Source organism: Agelaius tricolor, unplaced genomic scaffold, assembly GCF_023055355.1.
Source record: "Agelaius tricolor isolate 1412-34295 unplaced genomic scaffold, bAgeTri1.0.p SCAF_86, whole genome shotgun sequence".
In the NCBI taxonomy this organism is placed as follows: domain Eukaryota; kingdom Metazoa; phylum Chordata; class Aves; order Passeriformes; family Icteridae; genus Agelaius; species Agelaius tricolor.
The window spans coordinates 670,082-696,520 of NW_027269346.1; the positions used below are offsets into that span (position 1 = coordinate 670,082).

The following is a 26,439-nucleotide window of genomic DNA, read 5'->3' on the forward strand; positions in this document are numbered from 1 at the left end:
GGGATGGTTCCTGGGATCATTTGGATCGTTCCTGAGATGGCTGGGATTGCTCCTGGGATTGTTCCTAGGATCATTTTGATTGTTCCTGGGATCTCTGGGATTGTTCCTGGGATCGCTGGGATCATTCCTGGGATCATTTGGATCACTCCTGAGATCACTGGGATCGTTCCTGGGATTGTTCCTGGGATTGCAAGGATAATTCCAGAGATCTCTGGGATCGTTCCTGGGATCTCTGGGATCATTCCTGGGATTGTTTGGATCATTCCTGGGATTTCTGGGATCACTCCTGGGATCGTTTGGATTGTTCCCTGTTCCTTGGTGAGGCTCCCGTGCGGTTGCTCCGGTGTTCCGTGGTGGCCCTCAGACCCTTGGAATTGTCTCCCACAATTCCCATGGTGGCTTCCAAAGGGGCTGTGACCACGCCCACCTTCCTCTGGCCTTGGTGTGCACCTGTTCCCAACCTTCCTACGGATCCTCCTCCAAATCATCTCCGAATCTTCCTATGGATCTTTTCCCAGTCTTCTGATGGATCTTCCATCCAACCTTCCTATGGATCTTCCCGACTTTCCTATGGACATTTCCTGACCTCCTCATGGATCTTCCTCTTCTCCAGCCTTCCTGAGGGGTTTTCTCCAACATTCCAGTGGAGGTTTTTCCAACATTCCCAAGGACGTTGTTCCAACCTCTCTACGGATCTTCCTGTGAGATCTCCCTTCCAATGGATCCTATGGATCTTCCTTCTTTTCTATGGAGCTTCCTCCAATGCTGATCCCAAACACAGCCCTAACCCTGAGCCTAACCCTAATCCTAACCCTGATCTTAATCCCAATCCCGATCCTGATCCTAACCCTGATTCTGACCCTGATCCCGACCCTCACCCTGATCCCAAGTGCAAATCTGATCCCAGCCTTGACTCTGCCCCTAATCCTGACCCTGACCCTGACTCTGATCTTAACCCTGACTCTGACCCTAAACTTAACCCTGATCCTAACCCTGATCCTAACCCTGATCCTGACCTTGACTCTAAATTCACCTCAACCCTGATCCTGGTTTTGATCCTGGTCCTAACCCTAAACCTGACCCTAACTTCAACCCTGATCCCAAACTTGACCCTAATCCTGATCCCAGTTCACAGGTGGTCCTAACCCTGGTCTGGATCCCGATCCCAATCCTAATCCTAACCTTGATCCAGACCCTGATCCCAACCCTAACTCTGATCCTGACCCCAATCCCAACCCTGATCCTGATCCCAATCCGCACCCCAACCCTACCCCTGGCTTTTCCTGGGAGCTGGGCAGGGATTCTGGGCAAGGACCAAACACTGTCTGAGGTTTTCCTGATCCCGGTCACTCCGGTGGATGGGATGTGGCCATCCCAAAGGATCCAGGAGCAGGTGTGGGAGCAGGACATGGAATTCCTGCTGTCCTGAACCCGGGAGATGTGGGATGAGCCCTGGGAGGAACCTCGGGATGAGCCTTGGGATGAGCCTGGGAGGAACCACGGGATGAGCCCAGGGAAGAGCACTGGGAGAAATCTTGGGATCAACCTTGGGATGAGCCCAGGGAGAAATCTTGGGAGGAACCTTGGGATGAGCCCAGGGAGGAACCTTGGGATGAGCCTAGGGAAAAGCACTGGGAGGAATCTTGGGATAAACCTCGGGATGAGCCCTGGGATGAGGCCAGGGAGGAACCTTGGGATGAGTCCTGGAATAAGCCCTGGAATGATCCATAGGATGATCCAAGTGCCCCCAGTGCCAACACAGGGGACGGTTCCCTTCTGGTGTCCCCCAAATATCCCAAATTTCCGTGACACCAGTGCCATGATTGAGGGAATGAATCCATGGCTGGATCCAATGGGATGAGCCCCCCACGGCCGAGAGGAGCCTTTGGAACGACCCCGCTCTGGGCGTTCCCAGAAAGATCCGGAGCAGGCCGGGAGCTCCCGAGCATCCCACGCCTCCGCCCCACCCGGGAGCAGAGCAAATCCCTGGGAATGGCATCCAGCAGCCGTCGGGAACGCGGCCCCCGGCATTCCCGGAGCGTCGGGATCCGGCGCCGCTCTCCCGGGACGGGGCCGCGGCCTCGGGAATTCAGCGCTTGGCAGAAAAGGACAAGGAAAAATCAACCGGGAACGGCTCCGGGAGCCGGGACACGGATGGAGCCGGAGCTCCGCACACGGGACGGGACACGAGGACGGGACACGGGGACAACACGCAGGAAGCACAACCAGGAGCACAGAGCCGGCCATGCACGCTGGGAAATTCCCAGGGGGAATTCTCCGGCCCTCCCAATCCCACGGGTGGCCCCTTCCAGCCCCAGGGAGCTGGAGTAGGAACAGCTTTTCCCAGGATCCCGCTGCTCTCCCATCCCAGCCTGGGGAGTCCTTCCAGAAGCTCTGGAAGCCACTGGGATATCCTGGAATCATTGCTGGAGAAGGGGAATCCCTGGATCCCGGTTTTCCTGCTGTGGCCTCAGGTGGCTTCCCTGGGGGATCCCAGGAGCTCCCTCCTCTGCCTCATGGAGTGTTTGCTCCAGAGGGCGACCTGGGAGCCCCCACCCTGGGGAATCATGGATGGATCCTGGTGCATCCATGGTTTGCTGGGATTGGAATGGGGATGCTCTGCCCCCCTTCCCAGTGTCCTTCCCACCTTTCCCAGAATCTTTCCCACTTTTTTCTGTGGTCCTTTCCCCCTTCCTGGGATCTCTCACCTGTCCTGGGATCCTTTCCCGCCTTTCCTGGGGTTTCTCCCACCTTACCTGGGATCTCTTCCAACATCCTTGAGATCTCTCCCACTCCTCCTGGGATCTTTTTCACCTTTCCTGAATTCCTTCCCACCCTTCCTGGGATCTCTCTCACCCTTCCTGGGATCTTTTCCATCCTTCTGGGGTCTTTCCCACCTTTCTTGGAATCTCTCACCTTTCCTGGGATCCTTTTCCCTTCTTTCCTGGGGTCTCTCCCATATTAGCTGGGATCTCTCCCATCTTTCTTGGAGTCTCTTTGAACATCCTTGAGATCTTTCCCACCTTTTCTGGGATCCTTTCCCCCTTTTCCTGGGGTCTCTCCCACCTTTCCTGGTGTCCTTCTCTTTTCCCACTTCCTGATGTCTTTCCCTCCCTTCCTGGGATCTTTTCCATCTTTCTGGTGTCATTTCCACCTTTCTTGGAATCTCTCTCACCTTTCCTGGGGTCTATTCCCCCTTATCTGGGATATCTCCCATCTTTCTTGGAGTCTCTTCCAACATCCTTGAGATCTTTCCCACCTTTTCTGGGATCCTTTCCCACTATTCCTGGGGTCTCTCCCACCTTTCCTGGTGTCCTTCCCTACCCTTCCTGTGGTCTTTTCCCACCTTTTCTGGGATCCTTTCCCACTTTTCCTGGGGTCTCTCCCACCCTTCCCGGAGGACTGAGCTGCTCCGGGATCTCCCCACCCCACGGCCCCAATCCCCCGGGATCCCGACGGGAATTTCCTCAGCAGGAACACCAGCGGGAAGAGCCGGACACGCCACCACAGCACAGGGACTGGGCCATGCTCCCGAGGGACGCGCACATCCCGGAGCCGGCGCCGCTCCCTCCGGAACATCGGGAACGCCGGCGGGAGCGGGGCGGCAGCGGGGACGGGGGAGAGACAGGTGAGGAATGGGACATTCCCGGTGGGATGGAGCTATGGAATGGGAACGTGCTCACTTACACAACTCGCCCACCCTCCGGAGGCCAGAGGCGGATCTAGGACAGAGCAGCGGGACATGCACATGGAAGCAGGAAAAGAGGCAATGAGAGAAATGTTAGCTCCGGTCCGGGAAGCGCCACACGGAAAATAGAAGCCACCGGACGTCGATCCCGAGGGATTCGGGGCCGGGAGAACCGCGGGAATCGATCCGGCCTTGGTGTTCCCTGAGTGGAGACCCCCGGTTGGGTTTGGGGAGAGTTGGGGATCGGGAATGGGGGAATGGAAGGGGGTGGGAATTGCGGGGAGATCGGGATGGTTCCTGTGGGATGGGTGAGGGCGTGGCCAGCCGGGAATGGGGCGGTTGGAATTGCATGGATTCAGCCAAAGCCTGGAGGGTTGGACAGCGACAGAGCTGCTGGGAGGGCTGGGAAAAGAGGGAACAGCAGGGAGGGATTTGGGAAAGGACCAGGGATTTGGGAAAGGCAGGCAAATGGGAAAGAGAGGAATTCGGGAAAGGCAGGGGAATGGGGAATGCAGGGATTTAGGAAGGGCAGGGATTTGGGAAGGATTGGTGATTTGGAAAGGGAGGAATTCGGGAAAAGCAGGGATTTGGGGAGGAACAGGGATTTGGGAAAGGCAGGGAAATGGGAAAGAGAGGAATTTGGGAAAGGCAGGGAAATGGGAAATGCAGGGATTTGGGAAGGAGAGAGATTTGGGGACGAGGGGGGATTTGGGAAAGGCAGGGATATCGGAAAGAGGAATTTGGGAAAGGCAGGGATTTGGGAAGGAACAGGGATTTGGGAAAGGCAGGGATTTGGGAAAGAGGAATTTGGGAAAGGCAGGGATTTGGGAAAGGAAGGAAACAACAAATGCATGAGAAAAATGCCCCACAGCCAAAACAACACCGAGCAGCCGACACAAAATTCCCAAGTTTTTCCATGTCCCCCCGGGGCTGGTGACAGTGACGGTGCCATTGGCCACCCCCAAAGACCACGGGATGTTCCCGGGGATTCAGTGCTTCCCAGAGGGAATAACCTGTGGAAGTTCCCCGGAATCCCTGGGCTGTGCTGTCGGGAAGGGGGGAATGGCCTCATCCCACCCGGATAAGGACCAGGAGCTTCCAGGTTTGGATTGGCGGCTCCAAACGCCCCAAACTCCCTGGATTAGTCCCAATTTTATCTCTTTCTGCAGTGGAACAGGCAGGAAAAGCCGGAGCTGTGCCGGGAGCGGGGACACCTCGGGAATGCCAAAAGTTGGGAGTTGCCATTGGAGCAGAGCCTGGGAACGTTTGGTTATGTGGATTCGGGAATCTTTGGGAAGGACGTGTGGTTATCCCTTGGGAAAAACATCCCAAGGGGCCCAGGTCGGAGCAGGGATGGGGAGGAGACCCAAGGAGGTCTCAGCCTCCAGCTGGGATTTGTCCGGAACGGTTTTGGGATTGGGATTTATCCGGGAAGCTCCAGCAGGGAGCTCTGGCAGGGTCAGGGATGTTGTAACTAAAATTCCCTTTTTGTCTTCTCTGATCCCAGCAGGAAAAGGGAATTCCGGGCTGGAGCCCATAGGAAAATTCCCGATTCCTCGAGCGTTGCCCCTGGGCCTTCCCAAGCCAATCTCTTCCCGTGAGAGATCCTGCAGAACATCCGGAGCTCCCTCCTTCCCTGAACTCCTCCTGGAATGGATCCCTCTGGATTTCTCCAAGGAAAAACCCCTTTCCCCAAGATTCCCACCTCAAGGAAAAGGTGACGAGCCCCAGTTTGATGGGAACATGGGGACACTTCCACTCTTCCCACTCGGAGGCTCCCTCAGGACCTGGAGCTCATCCCGTGGAGCTCCAGGCAGCCCCACTGCTCTTCCCAAATTCCCAAAAAAGCCCATTTCCCTGGGATGAGGGTGGTGGGTGGTGCTGGGATGGGAGAAGCCAGCGGAGCGGGGACGCGGGGACACCGGGACAGGACACGCGCTGGGGCCCTGTCTCCTTGTAGGCATCAAACCCTGCCCAGATCCCGCGGCACCTCGGGATTGTCTGGGATCAAGGGCTGGGAGGGTCCCCTCAGTGCAGCCCCCCCAGAATTCCCGGTTTTCCACAGCTCAGCCTCCCTGGGGACCTCAAAGGTCCCCAGCCTTTGAGAACCTGGGGAAATTCCATGGGAACCCAGAGGGGAGGGGATCCAGGGGATCCCACTGAGCCCGGGGACCCCTGCAGCAGCCTCTTCCCACGGGAAGTGGAATCCATGGAGCCCAGTGCGAGGGAGGGTGGAGAACACAGGGGTTGTGGCCATCGGCAGCGTGGCCACCTCCATCCCAATCCTGGAATCTCCATCCCAATCCTGGAATCTCCATCCCAATCCTGGAATCTCCATCCCAGTCCTGGAATCTCCATCCCAATCCTGGTCACCTCATTCCCAATCATGGTCACCTCCATCCCAATCCTGGAATCTCCATCCCAGTCCTGGTCACCTCCATCCCAGTCCTGGTCACCTCCATCCCAGTCCTGGTCACCTCCATCCCAATCCTGGAATCTCCATCCCAATCCTGGTCACCTCATTACCAATCCTGGTCATCTCCATCCCAATCCTGGTCACCTCCATCCCAATCAATCCTGGCCACTTCATTCCCAAACTTTGCCACCTCCTTCCCAGTCCGGGTCACCTCCACAATCCCGCTGACCTCCTCTCCAGATGTGGGGAGGGTGGCACCTCCTTCCCAATCCTGGCCACCTCCTTCCCAAACTTGGTCACCTTCCCTCCAAACTTGGCCGCCTGCTCCTCAGTTGTGGCCACCTCCTCTCCAAATGGGGCCACCTCCTTCCCAATCCTTCCCAATCCTGGTCACTTCCCAAACTTGGCCATCTCCTTCCCAATCCCGGCCACCTCCTCCTCAATCCCGGCCACCTCCTCCTCAATCCTGGCCATCTCCTCCTCAATCCCGGTCATCTCCTTCCCAATCCTTGTCACCTCTTCCCAATCTTGGCCACCTCCTCTCCAGAAGTGGCCCCCTTGTCCCCACCCCTCCCTGCGACACGAATCCCCTCAATTCCCACCTTCCCTCGCTCAGTGATCCCACTCCCCCTTTCCCTTCCCTCTCCGCACCCAATTCCCTCGATTTTCATCCCAAATCCCTGCTTCCCGTGGGAATTTCCCCGGGAAAAGCCCCCAAGCCTACAAGGAAACAGGGGGGTGTTTTTCCAAGCTTTTGCTGGGATGTGACACCACTCCCGGGACACGGAATTCATTCAGGATCGGAGAAAAAGAGGCAGCTTTACCCTAAAAGGAACTAAAACCCCAAAGGGCTCAAGTGTCTTCTCCTTCTCCCTCAGATCTGTGGGAATACAAAGGAATTCATGGAATTGCAGAGCAGCACCGGAAAAGCTCCCTTTGGAAGCTCGAATTCTGCTTCCCAGGAGCCTTTTTGGGGTTAAAGAGAAACAAAGGCACTAGAAAAGACACAAAAAAACCCTTGGAAAAGTTTCCCTCGGATCCAGAGCTCCAAACTGGGACACTTGGGATGCCCCTGAAAGTCCCCGGGGGCCAGAATTCCTTGGAAAAGCTCCCCTGAATCTGGATCCGGAGCCCCAAACTGGGAAATCTGGGATGTTCCTGGAAGTTCTGAGGAGCCAGAAGCCCCTGGAAAATCTTCCCTGAGCTTGGATACGGAGCCCCAAACTGGGACGCTTGGGATGCTCCTAGGAATCACTGGAAAACCAGGAGCCTTTGGCAAAGCCCTGGTTGGGATGCTCCTGGGAGTCCCCAGGGGCCAGAACCCCTTGGAAAAGCTCTCCCAAATCTGGATCCAGAACCCCAAACTGGGACATTTGGGATGTTCCTGGAAGTTCTGAGGAGCCAGAAGCCCTTGGAAAATCTTCCCTGAGCTCGGATATGGAGCCCCAAACTGGGAATCACTGGAAATCAGGAGCCTTTGGCAAAGCCTTGCCTCACCTGGAGCCCCAGACTGGGACATTTGGGATGCTCCTGGAAGTCCCTAGGAGCCAGAACTCCTTGGAAAAGCTCCCCTGAATCTGGGTCCAGAGCCCCAAACTGGGACATTTGGGATGTTCCTGGGAGTTCCTGGGAGCCAGAAGCTCTTGGAAAATCTTCCCTGAGCTCGGATATGGAGCCCCAAACTGGAGCCAGGACTGGTTGGCAAAGCTTCCCTGAGCTTGGATCCGGAGCTCCAAACTGGGACCAGCGGGATGTTCCTGGAATTCCCCAGGAGCCAGGTCCCTTTGGAAAAGCTTCTCCTGGCCCAGCTCCGGAGCCCCAAAACCTCGGAACTCTCCTGGAATCTGCCTTGGAGATTTATCAACACCAAGGAAAACTCTGGGAAAAGCTGGAAACCTGTGGCTGGGATTTAGCTGGGAAAACCCTTGGGATGGGCAAAGCTCCCACGGTTCTGGACTTGGAGCCTCCTTCCAAATTCCAGAGGAAAGTACAAGACTCTACCTGGGAACGACCTGGACAAATCCTGGGCCCTCCACATCCCAAATTCCTGGGAATTAAACGTGATCAATCGGTTAGAAAAGCCAAAAGGTTTTTTGGGATGTTTGGGATGCTCCCAGTGAGTCCCAGAGGTTGGGAAGATGGATCCAGCTGGGATTATGGATGGCGGGAGCCTGGCAGGGCCGGGCGGGGACACGGGACGGGAATGTCGCAGGGAATTTTGCGGGAATGCCGCCCTGGAGTGTTGGAGCAGTGGAGCTGGAGCTGGCTCCAGGCATGGAATGTGGCTCCCGGAATGCTGGGAATGGCGCTGGGAATGGCCGTGTCCCCAAAGACACACACACACCGGTCACGGTCACCGTCAGCTTTATTGGGGACACGGACGTCACACGCGGAACGCGCTCGGCCCCGGCACATCCCGAGCCTCTCCCGCGGCTCAGCGGGGTTTTCCCAGGATCCCGGGTTTTCCAGGATCCCGCCACCGCTCCAGGAATCCCGGAGAGGAATTCCAGCCGGGGCACGGAACAAGAGGGGGTCACCTCGAGGTGAAGTTGGGTTTTTGGGAAAATTTCCCTCCCGAGAAGTTGATGAAGCGCTGGGATGGGATGGCCAGGGAAGGGGTGGGAGCCCCATTCCCGGCGGGATTAAAAGCCGTGTGGATGTGGCACCTGGGGACACGGGGCAGTGCTGGGAATGGCTGGGCTCGGTGGGATCAGAGGGGTTTTCCAACCTCAACAATTCCAGGGTTTTGGGTTAAACACGAGGAAGCTGCTCTTGCACGCGGCCACCAAGGGCCACCACGGATGAAGGGAAGTTGTCCCCTTGCTCCGCTGCCATTGTCACCGTCCCAGGTGTCCCTGGTCCCGGGATTGTCACCGTCAGTGGCCTGAACTGTGACCTGACGTTCCCACTGTCAGAATTCCTTGGGCTCTTTCCCAGTCCCTCGGCTCAAAGGTCCTTCCGTGGACGCCCGGCTTGGGAGGAGACAGAGCCGGAGTTAGAGCTCGGGAAAAATCCATGGATCGGGGCTTCCCGGGGTTCCCAGGGAGCGTTCCCACAGGGATCGGTCAGAGAAAGGTGCTGGGCACTGCTCTGGAGCAGGGAATTCCCTGAGCTTGCATGGAATTGCTGGGAATTCAGGAAGAATGTGGGGAGGGAGGAATTCCAGGATGATTCCCGAATGGCAGCTGCTCCACCAATCCCACGGATTCAGAGCTGCTGGAAGGGCTGGGGGGGATCAGGTATGGGAACGTCGGTGTCCCCATCCCGCTGGGACTCCAGGCCACCTCAGTGTCCCCATTCCCAGATTCCAGGACACCTCATTGTCCCCTCTGGGGACTCCAGGCCACCTCCCTGTCCCCATCCCTGTGGAACTCCAGGTCACCTCAGTGTCCCTGTTCCTTGAGGAATTCCAAGACCCCTCAGTGTCCTTTGGGATACTCCAGGTCACCTCAGTGTCCCTGATCCTTGTGGAATTCCAAGACCCCTCAGTGTCCTTTTGGGGATTCCAGGTCACCCCAGTGTCCCCATCCCTACAGAATTCCAGAGTCCCCATCCTGTGGCCCTCCAGGACACCTCAATGTCCCCGTTTGGAATTCCAGGTCACCTCAGCGTCGCCATCCCTGCAGAATTCCAGGCCACCTCCCTGTCCCCATCCCTGTGGGGTTCCAAGCCACCTCTGGCTCCCGGCAGCTCTTGAGGGACATTCAGGTGACACTTCCCTTCTCTGGACAATTCCAGAGCCTGGAAAACGCATCCCAAACTGGGTCACCGCCTCTTACCTAACCGTGCTCCCATTATTCCCTGAATTCACAGCAATTCCATAAAAAAACCAGGAGAACTCGGACAATGCGGGAGAGCAGCTGCCATCATTAAAAATTCCGTTCCCCACCGAATTCCCGGGAAATGTTTCAACTCTTTGACATCCCAAAATGTGGGAGATGAAAGGCCGTGACTTTTCGAAAAGGCAAAAACTGGGAATGTGGGACTCTGTGGGATCGCTGGAAGGGCCGGATTCCCGTGGGGAGTGAGGATGGGATGTGCAGGAAAACAGGAGGCTCCAGGGGCAGGATGAGCGGGGCACAGAGCCCTGGGAATTGCAGGGAAAGCAGGAAGAGAGGATGGAGAAGGGCTGATCCTCGAAATCGGTGAAATTGCTCCAGGGGAAAACCAGGAGATTGGATGGACACGGATGGAAGGGATAGGGACGTGGAAAGGGACGTTCCGATGTCACAGGGAGACGGAGGATTCCCAGCAGGGAATCCCAAACCAGCGTGGGATCCTGGTAAAAGGGCTTGTAGAAGCCCAGAATTCCCAAAATTCCAGAGCCACTGGAGATGGGCACAGCCTCAATTCCCGAGGATCCCTGAATGGCCTCAGCTCGGGATGATGGGGGGGACCTCGGGTGACACCCGGCTCCATAGGGAATGACACCCTGGGGCAGGGAGACACCCCTGCATCCGCTCCCAGTATTCCCAGTTTGGATCTGCTGGGATGGGCCAGAGTTGACCCCAGGATGCTCCAGGACACTTTGTCCCCAAGGCCACCACCTGGAATGTCACCGTCTGCGCCAGCACCCTGTGCCAGGAGCAGCCATGGCCAGGATGGTTTGGTTGGAAAAGCTTTTCCCATGGGAAGGGCTGCCCTTGATCCAGAGCTCCTGGCACCCACGGGTGGCACTGGGTGACAGCGGGTGACACCAGCCCATGGCGGCTCTGTGGGGCCACGCCTGAAAGGGCAGGACAAGACTTGGAATATTGGGTCACTTCCTGCTGGGATTGAATATTCCCAAGCTTTTTAAGGGTTTGGGCTCCCGTTTGGAAGGTTTGGGATCGTTTTAGGGTCAGGGGGGTGAGGCAGAGCCAGGGTGGCGTTGGTGCCACCGTGTCCTGTCCAGGGGTGCCATGGGCCACCTTTGTCACCTCCTGAGTGGGACAACACCTGGAGATCATCAGAAATGGAAAAGGCCTGGAAAAACCCATCCTTGGTGCTTGGCCGGGAGACAACATGGAGGGGGTGACCCCTGACTCGACATTGTCATCTCAGCATTGTCACCACAGCGTTGTCACCATGGGATCATCATTGTCACCACATCGTCATTGCCATCACAGCATTGTCACCTCAGCATTGTCATCATCCCCACAATATCCTCATTGTCACCACAGTGCCGTCATTGTCACCATGGCATCGTCATCGTCACTACAAGGTCGTCATTGTCACCACAGCATCGTCACCATGGCATCGTCATTGTCACCACATCATTGCCACCCCAGCATTGCCATTGTCACCACAGCATCGTCATGGTCACCACAGCATCATCATGGTCACCACAGTATTGTCACTGTCATGACATCATCATTGTCATCACAGCATCATCATCAGGACATTGTCATTGTCACCACGGCATCATCATTGTCACCACAGCATCCACATTGTCACCACATCGTCATTGTCACCACAGCATTGTCACTGTCACGGCATCATTGTCATCACAGCATCATCATCAGGACATTGTCATTGTCACCACCACATTGTCATTGTCACCACAGCATTGTCACCACAGCATCCCATTGTCACCACATTGTCATTGTCAGCACAGCATTGTCATTCTCATGTCGTCATTGTCACCATGGCATCATCACTGTCACCTCACCATTGTCACCTCACCATCGCCATTGTCACCACAGCATTGCCATTGTCACCACGGGGAGGGGAGGACACGGAGCGGCGGGAAGGCAGAGCGGGGGGAGCAGCCACAGCCACGGCGCGCCAGGAGCCCATCCCAAACTCCTGCCGACATTCCAGCCCCTCCGCCGAGCTCCCGAAGCTCCGAGGTGTCCCTCAAAGCCACTTCCAGCTCCTCGGCAGCGTCACCCGCCCCGTCCCCAGCCCCGGCCACGCGCGGCTCTTACCGTGCGGCCACCACCGGCGACTTCTTGCCGGGATCCAGGGCGGAGCCGGCCGGTTCCTCGCCCAAGGAGCGCGTGTCCTTGTTGAGCTGCTGGAGGCGGGAGCTCAGCTCGCTGATCACAGTTGGTTTGTCCTCTTCGGCCCCGTGGCCGGGCCTGCTCTCCATGGGGTCCCCCCATAGCTTGGACCTTCTCTGAAAGAGGTAGCGTGGCCGGGCCGCGCTGGTGGCCGCCAGCGTGGCCGCGTGGTGCTGGGAGATGAGCTCGCTGTCCGAAGACTGCTTCAAAAGTGGGTCCCTGAAAGTAACCGGCCCCTTGCTGAGCTGGGACTTGAGTTTGGGCTTTGGAGGCACTGGTGGCTTCTCGAGTAGAAAAGTTTGGCCGTCGGCGAAGGACGTGTAGGTGTCGGTGGGCTCGCCGCTCTCCGAGGACAGCGTGGACATGCTGGAGACCGTGGAGATGGTGCTCGTGGTCTCCAGGTGGTGGTCGCTGGAGCTCCTGGTGTCCACCTCTTCCACTCCCGAGTCCGCCGCCGACTCCGGGGCCGCGGGGGCGTCCGAGGGCTTCCCTGAGGGTGTCGCGCCGGGGGGAGAAGGTGCTACTGCTGCCGCTGGCAGGGACGGCGCGCCGGGCGCGGCCAGGTGGCTCACGGGGGTGCCGGGGGTGGTCACCAGCACCCCGTTGGCGAATTCGTCCGGGGGCGGCACCAGCCCGATCTTGGCCAGCTCCTCGCGGGTCTCCTCGTCACTGGAGGACAGCTGGGCGGGCGGGAGGGTCACCGTGTAGGGCTCCACCTCCTCCTCCGAGCTGCCCTGGCCCAGCGCCTTCTCCGAGGCCGGGCTGGCCGGCGGCTTCCCCACAGGGCTGGGCTGGGGCTCGACCTTGGGCGACTCGGCCGGCTCGGCGCAGACCTCGGGCACGGCCGGGCTCTCCTCCTTGATCTCCAGGCCTATCTCGTCTTGACCATTACTGGTGGCGTGGACCATGATGAGGCCGGCGGTCTTCTGCTGCGACGTGTCCACGATGCTGATGATCATGGACTTCTTGTCCTCGGGTTTCTTCTCCTCCTTGCCCGGCGTCTCTGCTCGCACCTCAGGCTCCTTCCGCAGGGTGGTTGGAGTCCCCCAGGGGCTCTTGGTGGGGGTCAGAGCGCCGGCGTCGGCCGCCATCACCGCCTTCCCTCCGGGGGAGTAGGCGGGGGACACCAAGCTCTCCAGGTCCCCTCTGTCCGGTTCTTTGGTTTGGATGTCCACAAACAGGGGCGCGGCTCTGTCCGAGTCGGGGCTGTGGATCGGGGTGGGCGACCGGGATGGGACTTGAGAGGACAGCGCCCTTTCCCTTGCGGCCAGCGCCAGCGCCAGGGGCGAGTTGGGATCCAGGGGCTTTCCCGTCAGGGGGTGGATGAAGGTCGAGGAGGAGCTGCTGATTAATGGCTTTAAAGCTGACACGGGGGACGGCAGGAGGACATCCCGGCTGCCCAGGAGCCGCTCGTCGATGGAGCGCGACTGCTGCAGCGACGGCATCTCGCTGCCGCCCGGCGCCGGCCCCTCGATGGCTCCCACCGACAGGAACACCGTGGATTTCCTCCTCTCGTCCAGCCGCCGGTCCCGGTCCTTCATGACGCCGGCGGCGATGGCGGTGGCGAAGGGGAGGCCGGCGGCTTCCACCTGAGCGATGCCGGGGTGGTGCTGGTAGTCCAGGCGGTGGCTGCGGCGCGTGGGGGACGGCTCCCGGGAGGAGTAGCCGCCGGTGATGGCCAAGGCCGCCCGCTCCTGGGCGTCCTCCACCTGGAGCTGCTTGACCAGGGGGCTCTTCTTCCTCTGCGGCTTGGTGGGGGCGAAGAGGCTCACGTTGAACTGGCCCATGTTGGCGTAGGGGTTGTCGATGACCCGGCCCTTCCTCTTGAGCTTCTCCGGGGGCGTCGCCGCCGGGCCGGGCCGCGGGATCTCGGTGGGTTCCACGGGGAGGTGGGAGGAATCCTGGAGGATTATCATGGAGCGGGCCCTCTTCTGCCGCTCGGGGTAGGGCATGGAGCCCCTGGCCTGGTCGTACATCTCGGCGGCGCTCAGCACCTGCGGCAGCCCGTGCAGTTTGGCTTCTAAGCCCGGCTTAAAGCTGGACCTGATGGTGTCGTAGGCCCGGCCCGGCGGCGGCGGGGGCGAGAAGGACGGAGGGGGGCCGGTGTCGAAGTAATAGGGGGAGGGGGGGCGGGGGAGGGGCGGTCTGCGGGGGAGGGGGGATCCCGTGGCCTTCCCGGACCGTGTCCGTCATGGAGGTGCTCCGCGGGAACTTCCCGTCCAGCAAGGACGCGGCCAGCTTCTCGTCTTCCCCTGGAAAACAAGGAAAACGGCGGAGTCGGGGATGAGTTTCTGGTCTCCGGCTGGAGAGCGAGGAAAAGAGTGGAGTCAGGGAGAAGTTTCCCATCTTCCACTTGGAAAACAAGGAGAACTAAAGTCAGGGATGAGTTTTCGGTCTCCACCCTGGAAAACAAGGGAAACAGTGGAATCAGGGGTGAGTTTCTGGTCTCCAGCTGGAAAACGAGAAGTTAAGTCAGGGAAGGGGTTTTTCATCTTCCCCTGGAAGAAGGAAAAGAACAAAGTCAGGGATGAATTTTTTGGAAAACAAGGAGAGAACTGAGGTCAGGGAGAAGCTTCACATCTCCACATAGAAAACAAGGAAAAGAGCAAAGTCAGGGCTGAGTTTCTGGTCTCTGGCTGGAAAACAAGGAAAAGAGTGGGGCCAGGGAGAAGCTTCCCATCTTCCACCTGGAAAACAAGGAGAACTAAAGTCAGGGATGAGTTTTTTGTCTCTGCCTGGAAAACAAGGGAAACACTGGAATCAGGGATGAGTTTTTTGTCTTCCCAAGGTAAACAGGGGAGTCAGGGATGAGTTTCTTGTCTCCACCTGGAAAACCAGGAGAGAAATTGAGTCAGGGATGAATTTGTTGTCTCAATGTGTAAAACAAGGGAAAGAGCAAAGTCAGGGATGATCTCCTTGTCTCCACTTGGAAAACCAGGAGAGGAAATTGAGTCAGGGATTAATTTGTTTTCTCCACATGGAAAACAAGGAAAAGAGTGGAGTTTGGGATGAGTTTCTGGTCTCCAGCTGGGAAACAAGGAAAGGAGTGGAGTCAGGGAGATGCTTCCCATCTTCCACCCAGAAAACAAGGAGAAAAACAGAATCAGGGATGAGTTTCTGGTCTGCACATGGAAAACAAGGAAAAGAGCAAAGTCAGGGATGAGTTTCTCATCTTCCACCTGGAAAAACAAGGAAAACTATGGAATCTGGGATGAATTTCTTGTCTTCCCAAGGAAAACAAGGAGAAAAGTGAAGTCAGGGATGAATTTGTTGTCTCTGGAAAACAAGGAAAAGAGTGGAGTCAGGGAGAAGTTTCTCATCTTCCCCTGGAAAACAAGGAAAACAATGGAACCGGGGATGAGTTTCTCATCTCTACCAGGAAAACAAGGAGAGCAGCGAAGAGGACGTTCCCAGAGAATTCCCAGACTGGCACAAACTGGGAAGTGGCTGCGGTTGTTCCTCCCACCCCGCTTTGCTCCTGAGACTTTTCTTCTGCCCAAGCCTCACTGGAAAAAGCTTGGAGCAACTTCCAGTGGAAGCTCCGAGACTGGCGGAACCAGCCAGAATTCCCAGGAAAGCCGTGGCTGCCCCCAGATCCCTGGGGTTGGACACCCTGGGATAGTGGAAGCCGTCCCACGGAAAGGCTGGGAATGGGATGAGCTTTGAGCTCACCCCAACCCCAACCACTCCACGATTCCTTGAGAGCCTCCCCACAGCCACATTCCCGTGGGATCAGCTTCCCCCGGGAGCTGTTCCCGCCCCTTCCCGAGCAGCTCCGGTGACGGAAGCGCCGCCACCGCCAACGTGCCAGACATCCGAGTGCCACCGGCACGGGCGCGGCTCCCGTCACACTTCCCGCTTTCCCGAGGGGTGACATCTGTTCCCGAGCGCCAGACTGAGCCCGGCAGGGTCTAGCAGGAATTCCTGCTTTTTCAGGGAATACTCGGGGACACTGCGAGGATTTGGATGGGAAAGCAGGAACAAACCAGGGGTGGGTTGGGATGATTTCAGGGCCTTCCCAAGCCGAGCCATTCCCTGATCCTAAAATCCATTCACGCCACAATTCCCTCCCTCCATTCCCAGCTCCAGCCTCATTCCCAAGCCTGGATCTGCCGTGCTCACCTGTCCTTAGGGAAAATTCCTCCTTCCCAATCCCTCCTCCGCTCTTCCCAAGCTTTCAAACGGCTCTGGAGAGGATTTGGGCTTTTTTTATTTCTGGCCTCTGGAGCGAATTTTCCTTTATGGAAAACGTTCTTCCAGTGGCACTGAGAGGCTCCGGCAGCTCCGCCCGGAATCCGTCAGCGATTCCACCCGAGGCAGAATCCAATGGGGACAAAAGGGAGGAATTTGGCACTGAAATTCCATCCCATGCTGTTGGTCGTGCTGGAAACTGGGCTATTTTTGGGAAGTGGGGATGTGCCGTGGGAATAAAGAACCGGCAGCACGGAACGGGTTCAAAGGGAGCCTGGACAAAGCCATGGAAAATGTGCCTTTCCCAAGCTTTTTGAAATCCCGGAGCCGAGACCAGCAGGGGGAATTTGGGAGAATGATCCCGTCCTTGCCCCTTTTTTCCCTTGGGAATCTGGGAACCTGCACTAGATGGAGCCGTGGAATGTTCTGGGAGCAGCAGGAAGATCCCAAAATAAACCCCAGTTCTGCCTTTCTGAGATTTCTGGGAATGGCTGGGAGGTGACACAGGGATATTTGGGAAGCTCTGAGCGCCATCCCTGGGCCCAGAATGTCCCAGGACACAGAATAGGGGAGCTTTTCCTGGGAATGTGGCATCCAGCTGGGCAGGAAATCCAGTGGGAAACCAGGATCTTCCCTCTGGAATGTCCTGGGCATGGCTGCTGGATTGGGGGTGACATTGGGATGTCCAGCCCTTGGATCCAGTCCTTGGATCCAACCCTCCTCCATTTTTCCCTAAATGAGGACGGGACACTATGGAAAACCACATCCAAGGAATTGCCAAATGCAGGGAATACCATGGAAAAACCGCATCCCAGGAATTGTCATGTTCAGGGAACACTATGGAAAACGAAATCCCAGGAATTGCCCAGGGCAGGGGCACTATGGAAAATCACATCCGAGGAATTGCCAAGTGGAAGAGACTCTGGCAAATCACATCCCAGGGAATTGACAAAGGTAGGGAATACTATGGAAAACCAGATACAAGGAATTGCCAAAGGCAGGGAATACCAGGGGAAAACCAAACCCAAGGAATTGTCAAATGTAGGGAATGCTATGGAAAACCACATCCATAGGAATTGCCAGATACAGGGAATACCAGGGAAAAAACCACATCCAAGGAGCTGCCAAATGCAGGGAAAACTATGGAAAACCAAATCCAAGGAGTTGCCAAATGTAGGGAATACCATTGAAAAAACACATCCCAGGAATTGCCACATTCAGGGAATACTGTGGAAAACCAAATCCCAGGAATTGCCAAGGGCAGGGGCACTACGGAAAACCAAATCCAAGGAATTGCCAAAGGTAGGGAACACCATGGAAAACTAAACCCAAGGAATTTTGAAGGGCAGGGAGCACCACAGAAAACCACACCCAAGGGCAGGGAATGCTCTGGAAAACCACATCCATAGGAATTGCCAAATGCAGGGAACACCATGGAAAACAACATCTAAGGAATTGCCGAGTGGAAGGGACACTGCGGAACAGCACATCCCAGGAATTCCATGTTCATTCCCACCCGGCATTCCAGGCCTGGAGCAGCTCCCTGTGGCAGTGGCTGAGCTGCAGCCACGGGATCATTCCCAGATCATCCCTCAGTTTTCCAGCCATTCCCAGGAGGAGCAGCTGAGGCACCTTGGGGGTCACCTCGGGAGCGGCTCCGCTCCCGGATCCTGGAACTTCTCCCTGGATCTGGGCAGGGTTCCTTGGAAAAGGGAGCCCAGAGCAACCATGGAATGGGGGAGGAACCATTGGAGATGACGTTGGGAATGTTCCTCAGGGATGTGACCGGCTGGATCGGGAATATCTCCAGGGAAGGAGATTCCACAGCCTCCAGAGTCCGGATGTTCTTCCCATGGAAAAATCCTGGAATGGTCTGGGTGAGAAGGGACCTCAAATCCCATCCCAATCCCACCCCATTCCAAGAGCAGGGACATCTCCCACAGGCCCAGGCTGCTCCAGCCTTTCCTTGGACATTCCAGGGATGCAGGGGCAGCCCCAGCTGCTCTGGCAATCCCAGCCCAGCCAGGAATTCCCAAGATCCCATCCCTGGCTGCCCTCTGGCACTGGGAGCCATTCCTGGAGCTCCTGCAGGTCCTGGAAGGTCACAGTTGGGTTACCCTCGATTTTTTCCCTTTTTCCCTTCTCCAGGCTGGACAATCCCAGTTTTCCCAGCCTTGGATCATCCTGGTTCCTCCTCTGGACTTGTTCCCACAATTCCATGTCCTGTCCCTTCCTCATCTTCCCATTCCTCCAGGATCTTCTCCGGGAGCTCCCTCTTGTCCCAAGGATCCCGGACCTGGACCCAGCACTCCCTGTCCTGCTGGGAATGCTCTTCCCAATCCACCCCAAGATCCCGCTGGCCTCAGGGACAAAATTTTCGAGTAGGTCCTTCTCTGCTCCCAGCGGATCCTTTGGAATTCCAGTGGAGTTGCTGGGTTCAGGAAAGGTTTTTCCCAAATTCCAGGGCTCTCGTTGTCTCCTCCTGCCCAAATCCTCCCCACATCCCAGCTGCCATGGCCAGCCTCGGGAGAGGAGGGAATTCCTCCCAGGAATTCCGAGGAGCATGGAAAAGCAGGATCTCTTTATTCCCAGCATGAATGCTCCAAACCCAAGTTTTATTTACTTTTTATGGAATGCCGAGATCTGCCTGGGAATCTCCATCAGGGAACAAAAGCCACCAGCGATCCCCTGGGAGCAGCCTGGAATGCTGGGGGCTGGATCAGGTGTGGAGAATTTGGGGATTGGGCTCCATCCCCGCAGCACCTGGAGCCTGGAGATGCTCCTGGAATTCCCAAGGGAATTTGTCCTTGGAAAAGATCCCTAAAGGATCCTCAAAGATCCCTAAAAGGGAGCAGATCCAGAACATCCAGCTCTGGGACAGAATTCCCAGAGAATCTGTGGCTGCCCTTGGATCCCGGGAAGTGTCCAAGGTCAGGTTGGAAAAATCCAGGATGGTGGAATGTGTCCCTGCCCATGGAAGGGGTGGGAATGGGATGGGATTAAGGTCCTCAAACCATTCCAGGATTCCATGATTCACCCCTGGATCTCAATCCCTGCTCCCTGTGTCCCAGGAAAGCGCAGTGTGTCCCAACCTTCAAGTTCCCGGTGAATCCGGAGTTTTGGGAGCTGCTCCAGGCTCTTTGGAGGCATGGGAGAAAAGTGGGAATATCCTCCGGGAAAAGTCCCAAAAGTCCTCCCATTCCCAGGAATTTTTAACCCCAAATCAAGCCATTCCTTTGCTGTTTTCCATGGAATTCTGCTCCCCTCAAACCCCACCTGGGGCCATGGGAGACTCCCGTGCTTCCCACAGAACACCAGGACATCGCTGGGATCAGATTCCGGAGCTCGGGAATAAAGAGCCGGGATCCAAATGGAGCCACCAGCAAGGACCAGCTCCCAGCATTCCCTGGAATGGGAATGGCGCTCCCAGCGTAGCCTGGCAACCCCCGGAGCCATTCCCAGCGCACTCCGTGGAATTAATCTCCAAGGAAAACACAAAGCCTTGCCATGAAAGCTCCCAGGCCGTTGCCATAACAGCCCAAATCCCTGGAAAACCTCGTTCCATGCATTCCTTAGCGATGGAATGAGGTTTTCCAGGGATTTGGGCTGGGATGAGGAAGTGAATCCCAAAAAAAGACCTGGAGCAGGAGGGTGCAAATACTGGAGTGGGAAGGGGGAGGGAATCCGCATCCTCTGGAGCCCAGGAATGGGAATTTCAACCCTCTGGAGCCTAAGGATGGGAATCTCCATCCTCCAGAGCCCAGGGATGGGAATTTCCAATTTTTGGTGTCCAGGAAAGGGAATCCCCATCCTATGGCATCCATGGTTGGGAATGTCCATCCTCTGGAGCCCAGGGATGGGATTATTTGTCCTATGGTATCCAAGGATGGGAATCTCCATCCTTTTGTGTCTAGGGATGGGAATCATCATCCTTTGGTATCCGAGGTTGGGAATCTCCGTCCTGTGGAGCCCAGGGATGGGAATTTCCACCCTGTTGTGTCCAGGAAAGGGAATTTCTGTCCTATGGCATCCAGGGATGGGAATCTCCAATTTTTGATGTCCAGGGGTGGGAATCTCCATCCTCCAGTGCCTGGGATTGGCCCAGGATTCCCAGAGCAGCTGTGGCTGCCCCTGGATCCCTGGAAGTGTCCCCGGCCAGGCTGGAGCACCCTGGGATAGCGGGAGGTGTCCCTGTCCTTGGAATAGGGTGGGATTTGGGAATCTCGAGGATCCTTCCCACCCAAACCATTCCAGGATTCCATCCCGGATATCACTTTAACACCAGGACACTTCCCAGCTTCCCCCAGTATTCCTGATGATCCTGAGGGGGTCACAAATCCCTCCCATCCCTCCAAAGGCAGAGGCTCCACCCTCTGGAATTCTCTCCGGGAGCCATGGCAGCTCCGCAGCCTCCGGAGTGTTTTTAACTCCGCTGCCGGAGCAGATGGCGTTGGCAGAAATCTTGGAAGTCTGACAGGAATTATCTCCCCTCCCCTTCCCCCCCACTCCTTCCCTTTTTCCTCCAAATATTCCTCCCATCCCGCTTTTTTTTTTTTTTACATTTTCCTCCCATCCTTGATTTTTATTCAGGGAATTTTTCCAGGCCTCTTTTTTTGATCTTTTCTCCCACTTTTTATTCCAGCCAGCCGGGGGTTAACCACCTTTATCCCGGGAATTTTTTTTTCTGGAATATTTTCTCCCAGTTTTTTTTTCCAGCCAGCCAGGGGTTAACCACCTTTATCCCAGGAATTTTTTCCCAGAATATTTTGATCTTTTCTCCCATTTTATTTCTAGCCAGCTGGGGGTTAACCAGGTTTATCCCGGGATTTTTTCCTGAAATCTTTTCTCCCTCTTTTTATTCCAGCCAGCCAGGGGTTAACCACCTTTATCCCGGGAATTCTTTTTCCCCCCTGGAATCTTTTTGATCTTTTCTCCCTGGGAATCTGCAGTGCTGCTGGAATACGCAAATGCCAGGGAATATTTATTCCCAAAAAAACCCATCCGAGAGCTGCTTTTCCATCTCCTTCCTTGCCCGTGCAGGGATTTTTCCCCGGGAATCAAGTGACTGCGCAGCTCCCGGCCGTGGGTGTGGAATGACAGCTCAAGGACTTCTAATTCCAGCCCCATTCCCACCCGATTCCTCCCTCTCCGCCTCTTTTCCATCCCCGTTTCCCTTGAATTCCATGGGAATGGTTTCTTCCAGGAGCTGCTTCGGGTCTGGGGTTGGGTCCCCTCCATTCCAGGGGTTGTCCCGCTGTGGGGATGGATCTGGTGCTCCTGGGTGGGATTTTTCCCTGGATTTTTTCATTGGGATGTGCTGTGGCAGCTGCAGCCATTCCTGCCTGGAGCAGGGACTCTCCCACTGGAGATGGAGATTCAAGGAATGGTTTTAATCCCTTTTTTCCAGGGGGGTTTGGCTGCACGGGCTGGGAATGTCTGGGATAACTGGGATGTGCTGGGGATTCTCACGAGGGTGTGAGCACAGAATTCCCAGATTATTGAGTCTGGGAAAGAATTCCAAGGTCACAGAGTCCAAGCTGGGCCCAATCCCCACCAGAGCCCTGAGTGCCACCTCCAGGAATTCCTTGGACACCTCCAGGGACGGCGACTCCAGAGCTCCCTGGGCAGCCCCTGCCAAGGCCTGAGCCCTTTCCATGGAAAACGATCCCAAATCCCAGAGCTGAGCCTGCCCTGGCCCAGGCTGAGGCCGCTCCCTCTTTTCCCGGGGCTCATTCCCTGGAGCAGATCCCGATCCCCGCTGGCTCCTGGCAGGAGCTGGGCAGGCCCAGAAGGACATTCCCGATCCCTGCCCCGATCCCGGCACAGCTGCCCTGGCCCCAGCCCGGGCCACATCCCACTTTTCCCGGGCTCTCCCTGCACGGATCCCTGGGGGGCTCGGGGGCCCTTCCCGAGGCACTGCCGCCATTCCATGGGCCAGGATTCCACAATTCCCCAGTCCTGGCAGGGCCTGCCTGGGAAGGACCCCCCAGCCCATCCACTTCCAACCCCTGGACACCTCCCAGCATCCCAGGCTGCTCCAACCTTTCCTTGGGCACTGCCAGGGATGCAGGGGCAGCCCCAGCTGCTCTGGCAATTCCAGCCCAGCCAGGAATTCCTCATTGCCAAGATCCCATCCCTGGCTGCCCTCTGGCACTGGGAGCCATTCCCTGGGTGCTGTCCCTGCAGGCCTTGGCCCCAGTCCCTCTGCAGCTCTCCTGGAGCCCCTTCAGGCCCTGCCAGGGCCTCTGAGCTCTCCCTGGATCCTTCCCTTCTCCAGGGGAACATTCCCAGCTCTCCCAGCCTGGCTCCAGCCCTTGGACAATTCCATGGATGCATTCCCAGTGGATGATCCATCCTGGATAACGCCACCATTCCCACTCCAGATCCGTTTCCAAATCATTCCCAGCTCTTCCGAGCACACCAGCCCTTGAACAGCTTTTCCAAAGCTTCTTCCCAAACATTCTCACCCAGAAACTCCCGACACGCTTTGGGAGTCTCCTGGATCCTCCCAATTCCAATGCCACCAGGGCAGGATCCACGTCCAAGACCAAAATATGGGATTAACCAGGATAAAAGTCCCAGTTTCCCCCTGGACACTGCAGGTTTGGGATGCTGGGATGGGATTTCTCCATCCGTGCACACACGGATCCATCCCTCACATCCCACACAAACCATCCCGTTTTATCCCAGCTCTTCCAGAGCCTTGGGAACATCTTTTCCACGGAATTCCCGGCACAGGAGCAGCTGAACCAACACAATCCCTGAAACCCCCAATTTTCCTTTATATTTTAGGCTCCAAGGACCCAAACCAGCCAGGTCTGGGATTGGGGGCACCCAAAACCTTCTGGAACGGGGTCAAGGACTTCCCATAGATGGATTTTGGGATTGGTGGCACCCAAAACCTTCTGGAATGGGGTCCAGGGCTTCCCATAGATGGATTTTGGGATTGGTGGCACCCAAAACCTTCGGAAAGGGGTCCAGGGCTTCCCACAGCTGAGTTTGGGATTGGTGGCACCAGAAATCCTCAGGGACAAGGTGAAGGAACCACCACTGAAAGTTCTGGCATTGGTGACAGCACCAATCTTTAGGGACAAGGCCAAGGACACCCCACAGCCAAGTCAGGGTTTGGTGACACCACAAACACTTTGGGATAAGCTCAAGGAACCACCACAACTGGATTTTGGGGTTTGGTGGCACCAAAACCCTTCTTGGACAGGGTCAAGGAGCCACCACAGAAGGTTTTGGGTTCAGCGGCACCATCAATCTTCAGGGACAAGGTCCAGGACCCACCAGAGACGGCTTCTGGGTTGGAGACTCCATGAATGTTTTGGGATAACATAAGCTCAAGGATCCACCACAGATGGTTTGGGGTTTGGAGACTCCATAAATCTTTAGGGGCAAGGTCCAGGACATCCCACAGATGGTTTGGGTTTGGAGACTCCATAAACCTTTGGGACAAGGTCCAGGACACCCCACAGATGGATTTTGGGTTTGGCGGCACCATCCATCTTTGGGAACAGAACCAAGAACCCACCACAGATGATTTTGGATTTGGAGACTCCATAAATCTTTAGGGACAAGGTCCAGGACATCCCACAGCCAGGTTTGGATTTGGAGGCACTCCAAACCTTTAGGGACAAACTCCAGGACCCAGCACAGATGGATTTTGGTGGCACCAAACACCTGGAATGGGGTGAAGCACTACCTCCAAATGGATTTTGGGATTGGTAGCACCAGAAATCTTTGGGATCAGAATCCGGAACCCACCAGAGATGGTTTTGGATTTGGAGACTCCATAAATCTTTAGGGACAAGGTACAGGACCCACCACAGCTGGTTTGGGGTTGGTGGCACCAAAAACCTTCGGGACAAGGTCCAGGACATCCCAGAGATGGATTTTGTGTTTAGAGACACCATAAATATTTTGGGATAAGCTCAAGGATCCACCGCTGGGATTTGGTGGCACCAGAAATCCTGAGGAACAACATCGGGGATCCTCCACAGCCAGGTCTGGGTTTGGTGGCACCAGAAATCTTTGGGAATGGAAATAAGAACCCACCAGAGACAGTTTTGGAATTGGAGAATCCATAAATCTTTTGGGATAAGCTCAAGGATCCACAACGAGCAGTTTTGGGTTGGGAGACTCCAGAAATCTTTAGGGACGAAGTCCAGGACCCACCAAAGGTGGATTTTGGGTTTGGTGGCACCAAAACCCTCCTGGAACGGAGTCCGGGGCTTCCCACAGATGGATTTTGGGTTTGGTGGCACCATCGATCTTTGGGATCAGAATCAAGAACCCACCAGAGATGGCTTTGGGTTTGGAGACTCCACAAATGTTTTGGGATAAGCTCAAGGATCCACCACATCCAGGTGCCTCCCCCAGACCTCACCCTGCTCCTCTCAAGCCCCAACTCTGGCATTCCTGGTTCCAGTGCCATTCCCGCTGGGAATGCCCAGTGCCAACACTGGGGTGGCAGAGCCCCCCCTGCCCTTGGCAGAGCCAATCCGGGAATTCCTGGAATTCCCTCCCAAAATTCTCTCCTGGAATTCTCCAGTCCCACCTTCCACTCTGAGCAGGACCAGGCATCCCTCCAAGCTGGAATTCCATGGAATACTCCAAAATCCCAGAGCTGGAGCGACCTGGGAAGGGCCGAGCCTTTCCCGCCCACTCCACATCCCACAGGGACCCTCCCTCCTCATTCCCAAGGGATACTCCCGGGTTTTTCCTCACCTACTGACTTGGTCCGTGGAATTCCCTTCCGGAGGGACACGTGGGGCTTCTCCGTTCCCGCCAGGACCCCAGGATGTGCCATTCCTTGGCGCTCAAACAGGGACTGGAAGGGAAAAACAGGGAATTCCCAGTCTGGATGCTGCTGGAAGGACCCGGCATTCCCACCCGAACTTCCAGCTGCGGGAAGATGGAGGCTCTTCCCAACGAGATAGACCGTCCTTGCCTCCGCCTTCCTGCTGCTCCATCCAGCGGAATTCCAAATGCTGGGATAATTCCCTGGGTCCCATCCCATCCCATCCCATCCCCCTGCCCGCTCCAGGTGGGAATCCGGTGAGGATGGCTCCGGGAGCTCCTGTCCCGCTTTTCCTGGAGCTGCCTCCCACCCGCAGCATTCCCGGCACAATCCCGAGCCTCCTCCTCCTCCTCCCCCCTCTGTGCTTCCCCTCGGATTCCGGCAGAATTCCATCCCCGCATCCAGCCCGGCTCTCCAGGCTCCCCCCAGGCTGCTCTTCCAGCCTTCCCTGGGAAATCCATGCGGATTCCCAGGCCTGGATGGGGATCCTGGGGAGCTGAGGGAGCGCTGAGGCCCCGCTGTGGATCGGAGTCTCCCAGGCTCCGCATTCCTGGGAATTCCGCTCCTGAACCAGCTCCCCTTGGCACCACGTTCCCCCCCATCCTCCTCCATGGGCTCCCTTCCCTCTCCTTCCATTCCTGGGAATCCCACTCCCTATTCCTGGGAACGCCGCTCCCCATTCCCTCCCATCCCTCTCCCTCATTCCAGGCCCCCGTTCCTGGTGGGATTCCCTCTGGCTCACGCTGATCTCCTCAGTGAGATCCTCCAGATCCTTCCCATCCCTTTCCATGTGCTCCCATCCCTCTCCTTCCTTCCTTGGGAATTTCACTCTCTGTTCCTGGGAATTCCAATCCCCGACTCCTGCTGGCTCACACGGATCCCCGCAGGGGTGATCCATCCCATTCCCACATTCCACGCCCCCATTCCCAGGGAATTCCTGCTGGCTCACACTGATCTCCACAGGGGTGATCCTGCGGCTCTCTCCCATCTCATTTCCCATCCCATTCCCCCATTCCACCCCCTCATTCCCAGGGAATTCCTGCTGGCTCACGCTGATCTCCGCAGGGGTGATCCTCTGGCTCCCTCCCATCCCATTCCCACATTCCACTCCCCCATTCCCGTGGAATTCCCACTGGCTCACACTGATCCCCGCAGGGGTGATCCTCTGGCTCCTTTTCTTCCTATTCCCACATTCCATGCCCCCATTCCCACGGAATTCTTGCTGACTCACACTGATCTCCGCAGGGGTGATCCTCCCATTCCCATTCCCATCCCATTCCTGCAGAATTCCCACTGGCTCACACTGATCCCCGCAGGGCTGACCCTCTGGCTCCCTCCCATCCCATTCCCACATTCC

The 26,439-nt window shown here is 56.6% G+C and overlaps 1 protein-coding gene and 1 long non-coding RNA gene across 2 annotated transcripts in view; both read right to left on the reverse strand.

The window, feature by feature from the left end:
- Positions 1-26,439, reverse strand: part of SHANK3 (SH3 and multiple ankyrin repeat domains 3) — a 100,275-nt gene that overhangs the window by 5,327 nt on the left and 68,509 nt on the right. Inside the window, 3 exon segments of the mRNA XM_071418409.1 lie at positions 12,014-14,217; positions 14,219-14,340; positions 25,010-25,112. Coding sequence (XP_071274510.1) covers positions 12,014-14,217; positions 14,219-14,340; positions 25,010-25,112 — 2,429 coding nt within the window.
- Positions 2-3,677, reverse strand: LOC139585615 (uncharacterized). Its single transcript, XR_011677192.1, has 2 exons — positions 1,633-3,677; positions 2-1,523 (listed from the first exon to the last, which is right to left on the reverse strand). It is a non-coding gene; the product is annotated as an uncharacterized lncRNA (long non-coding RNA).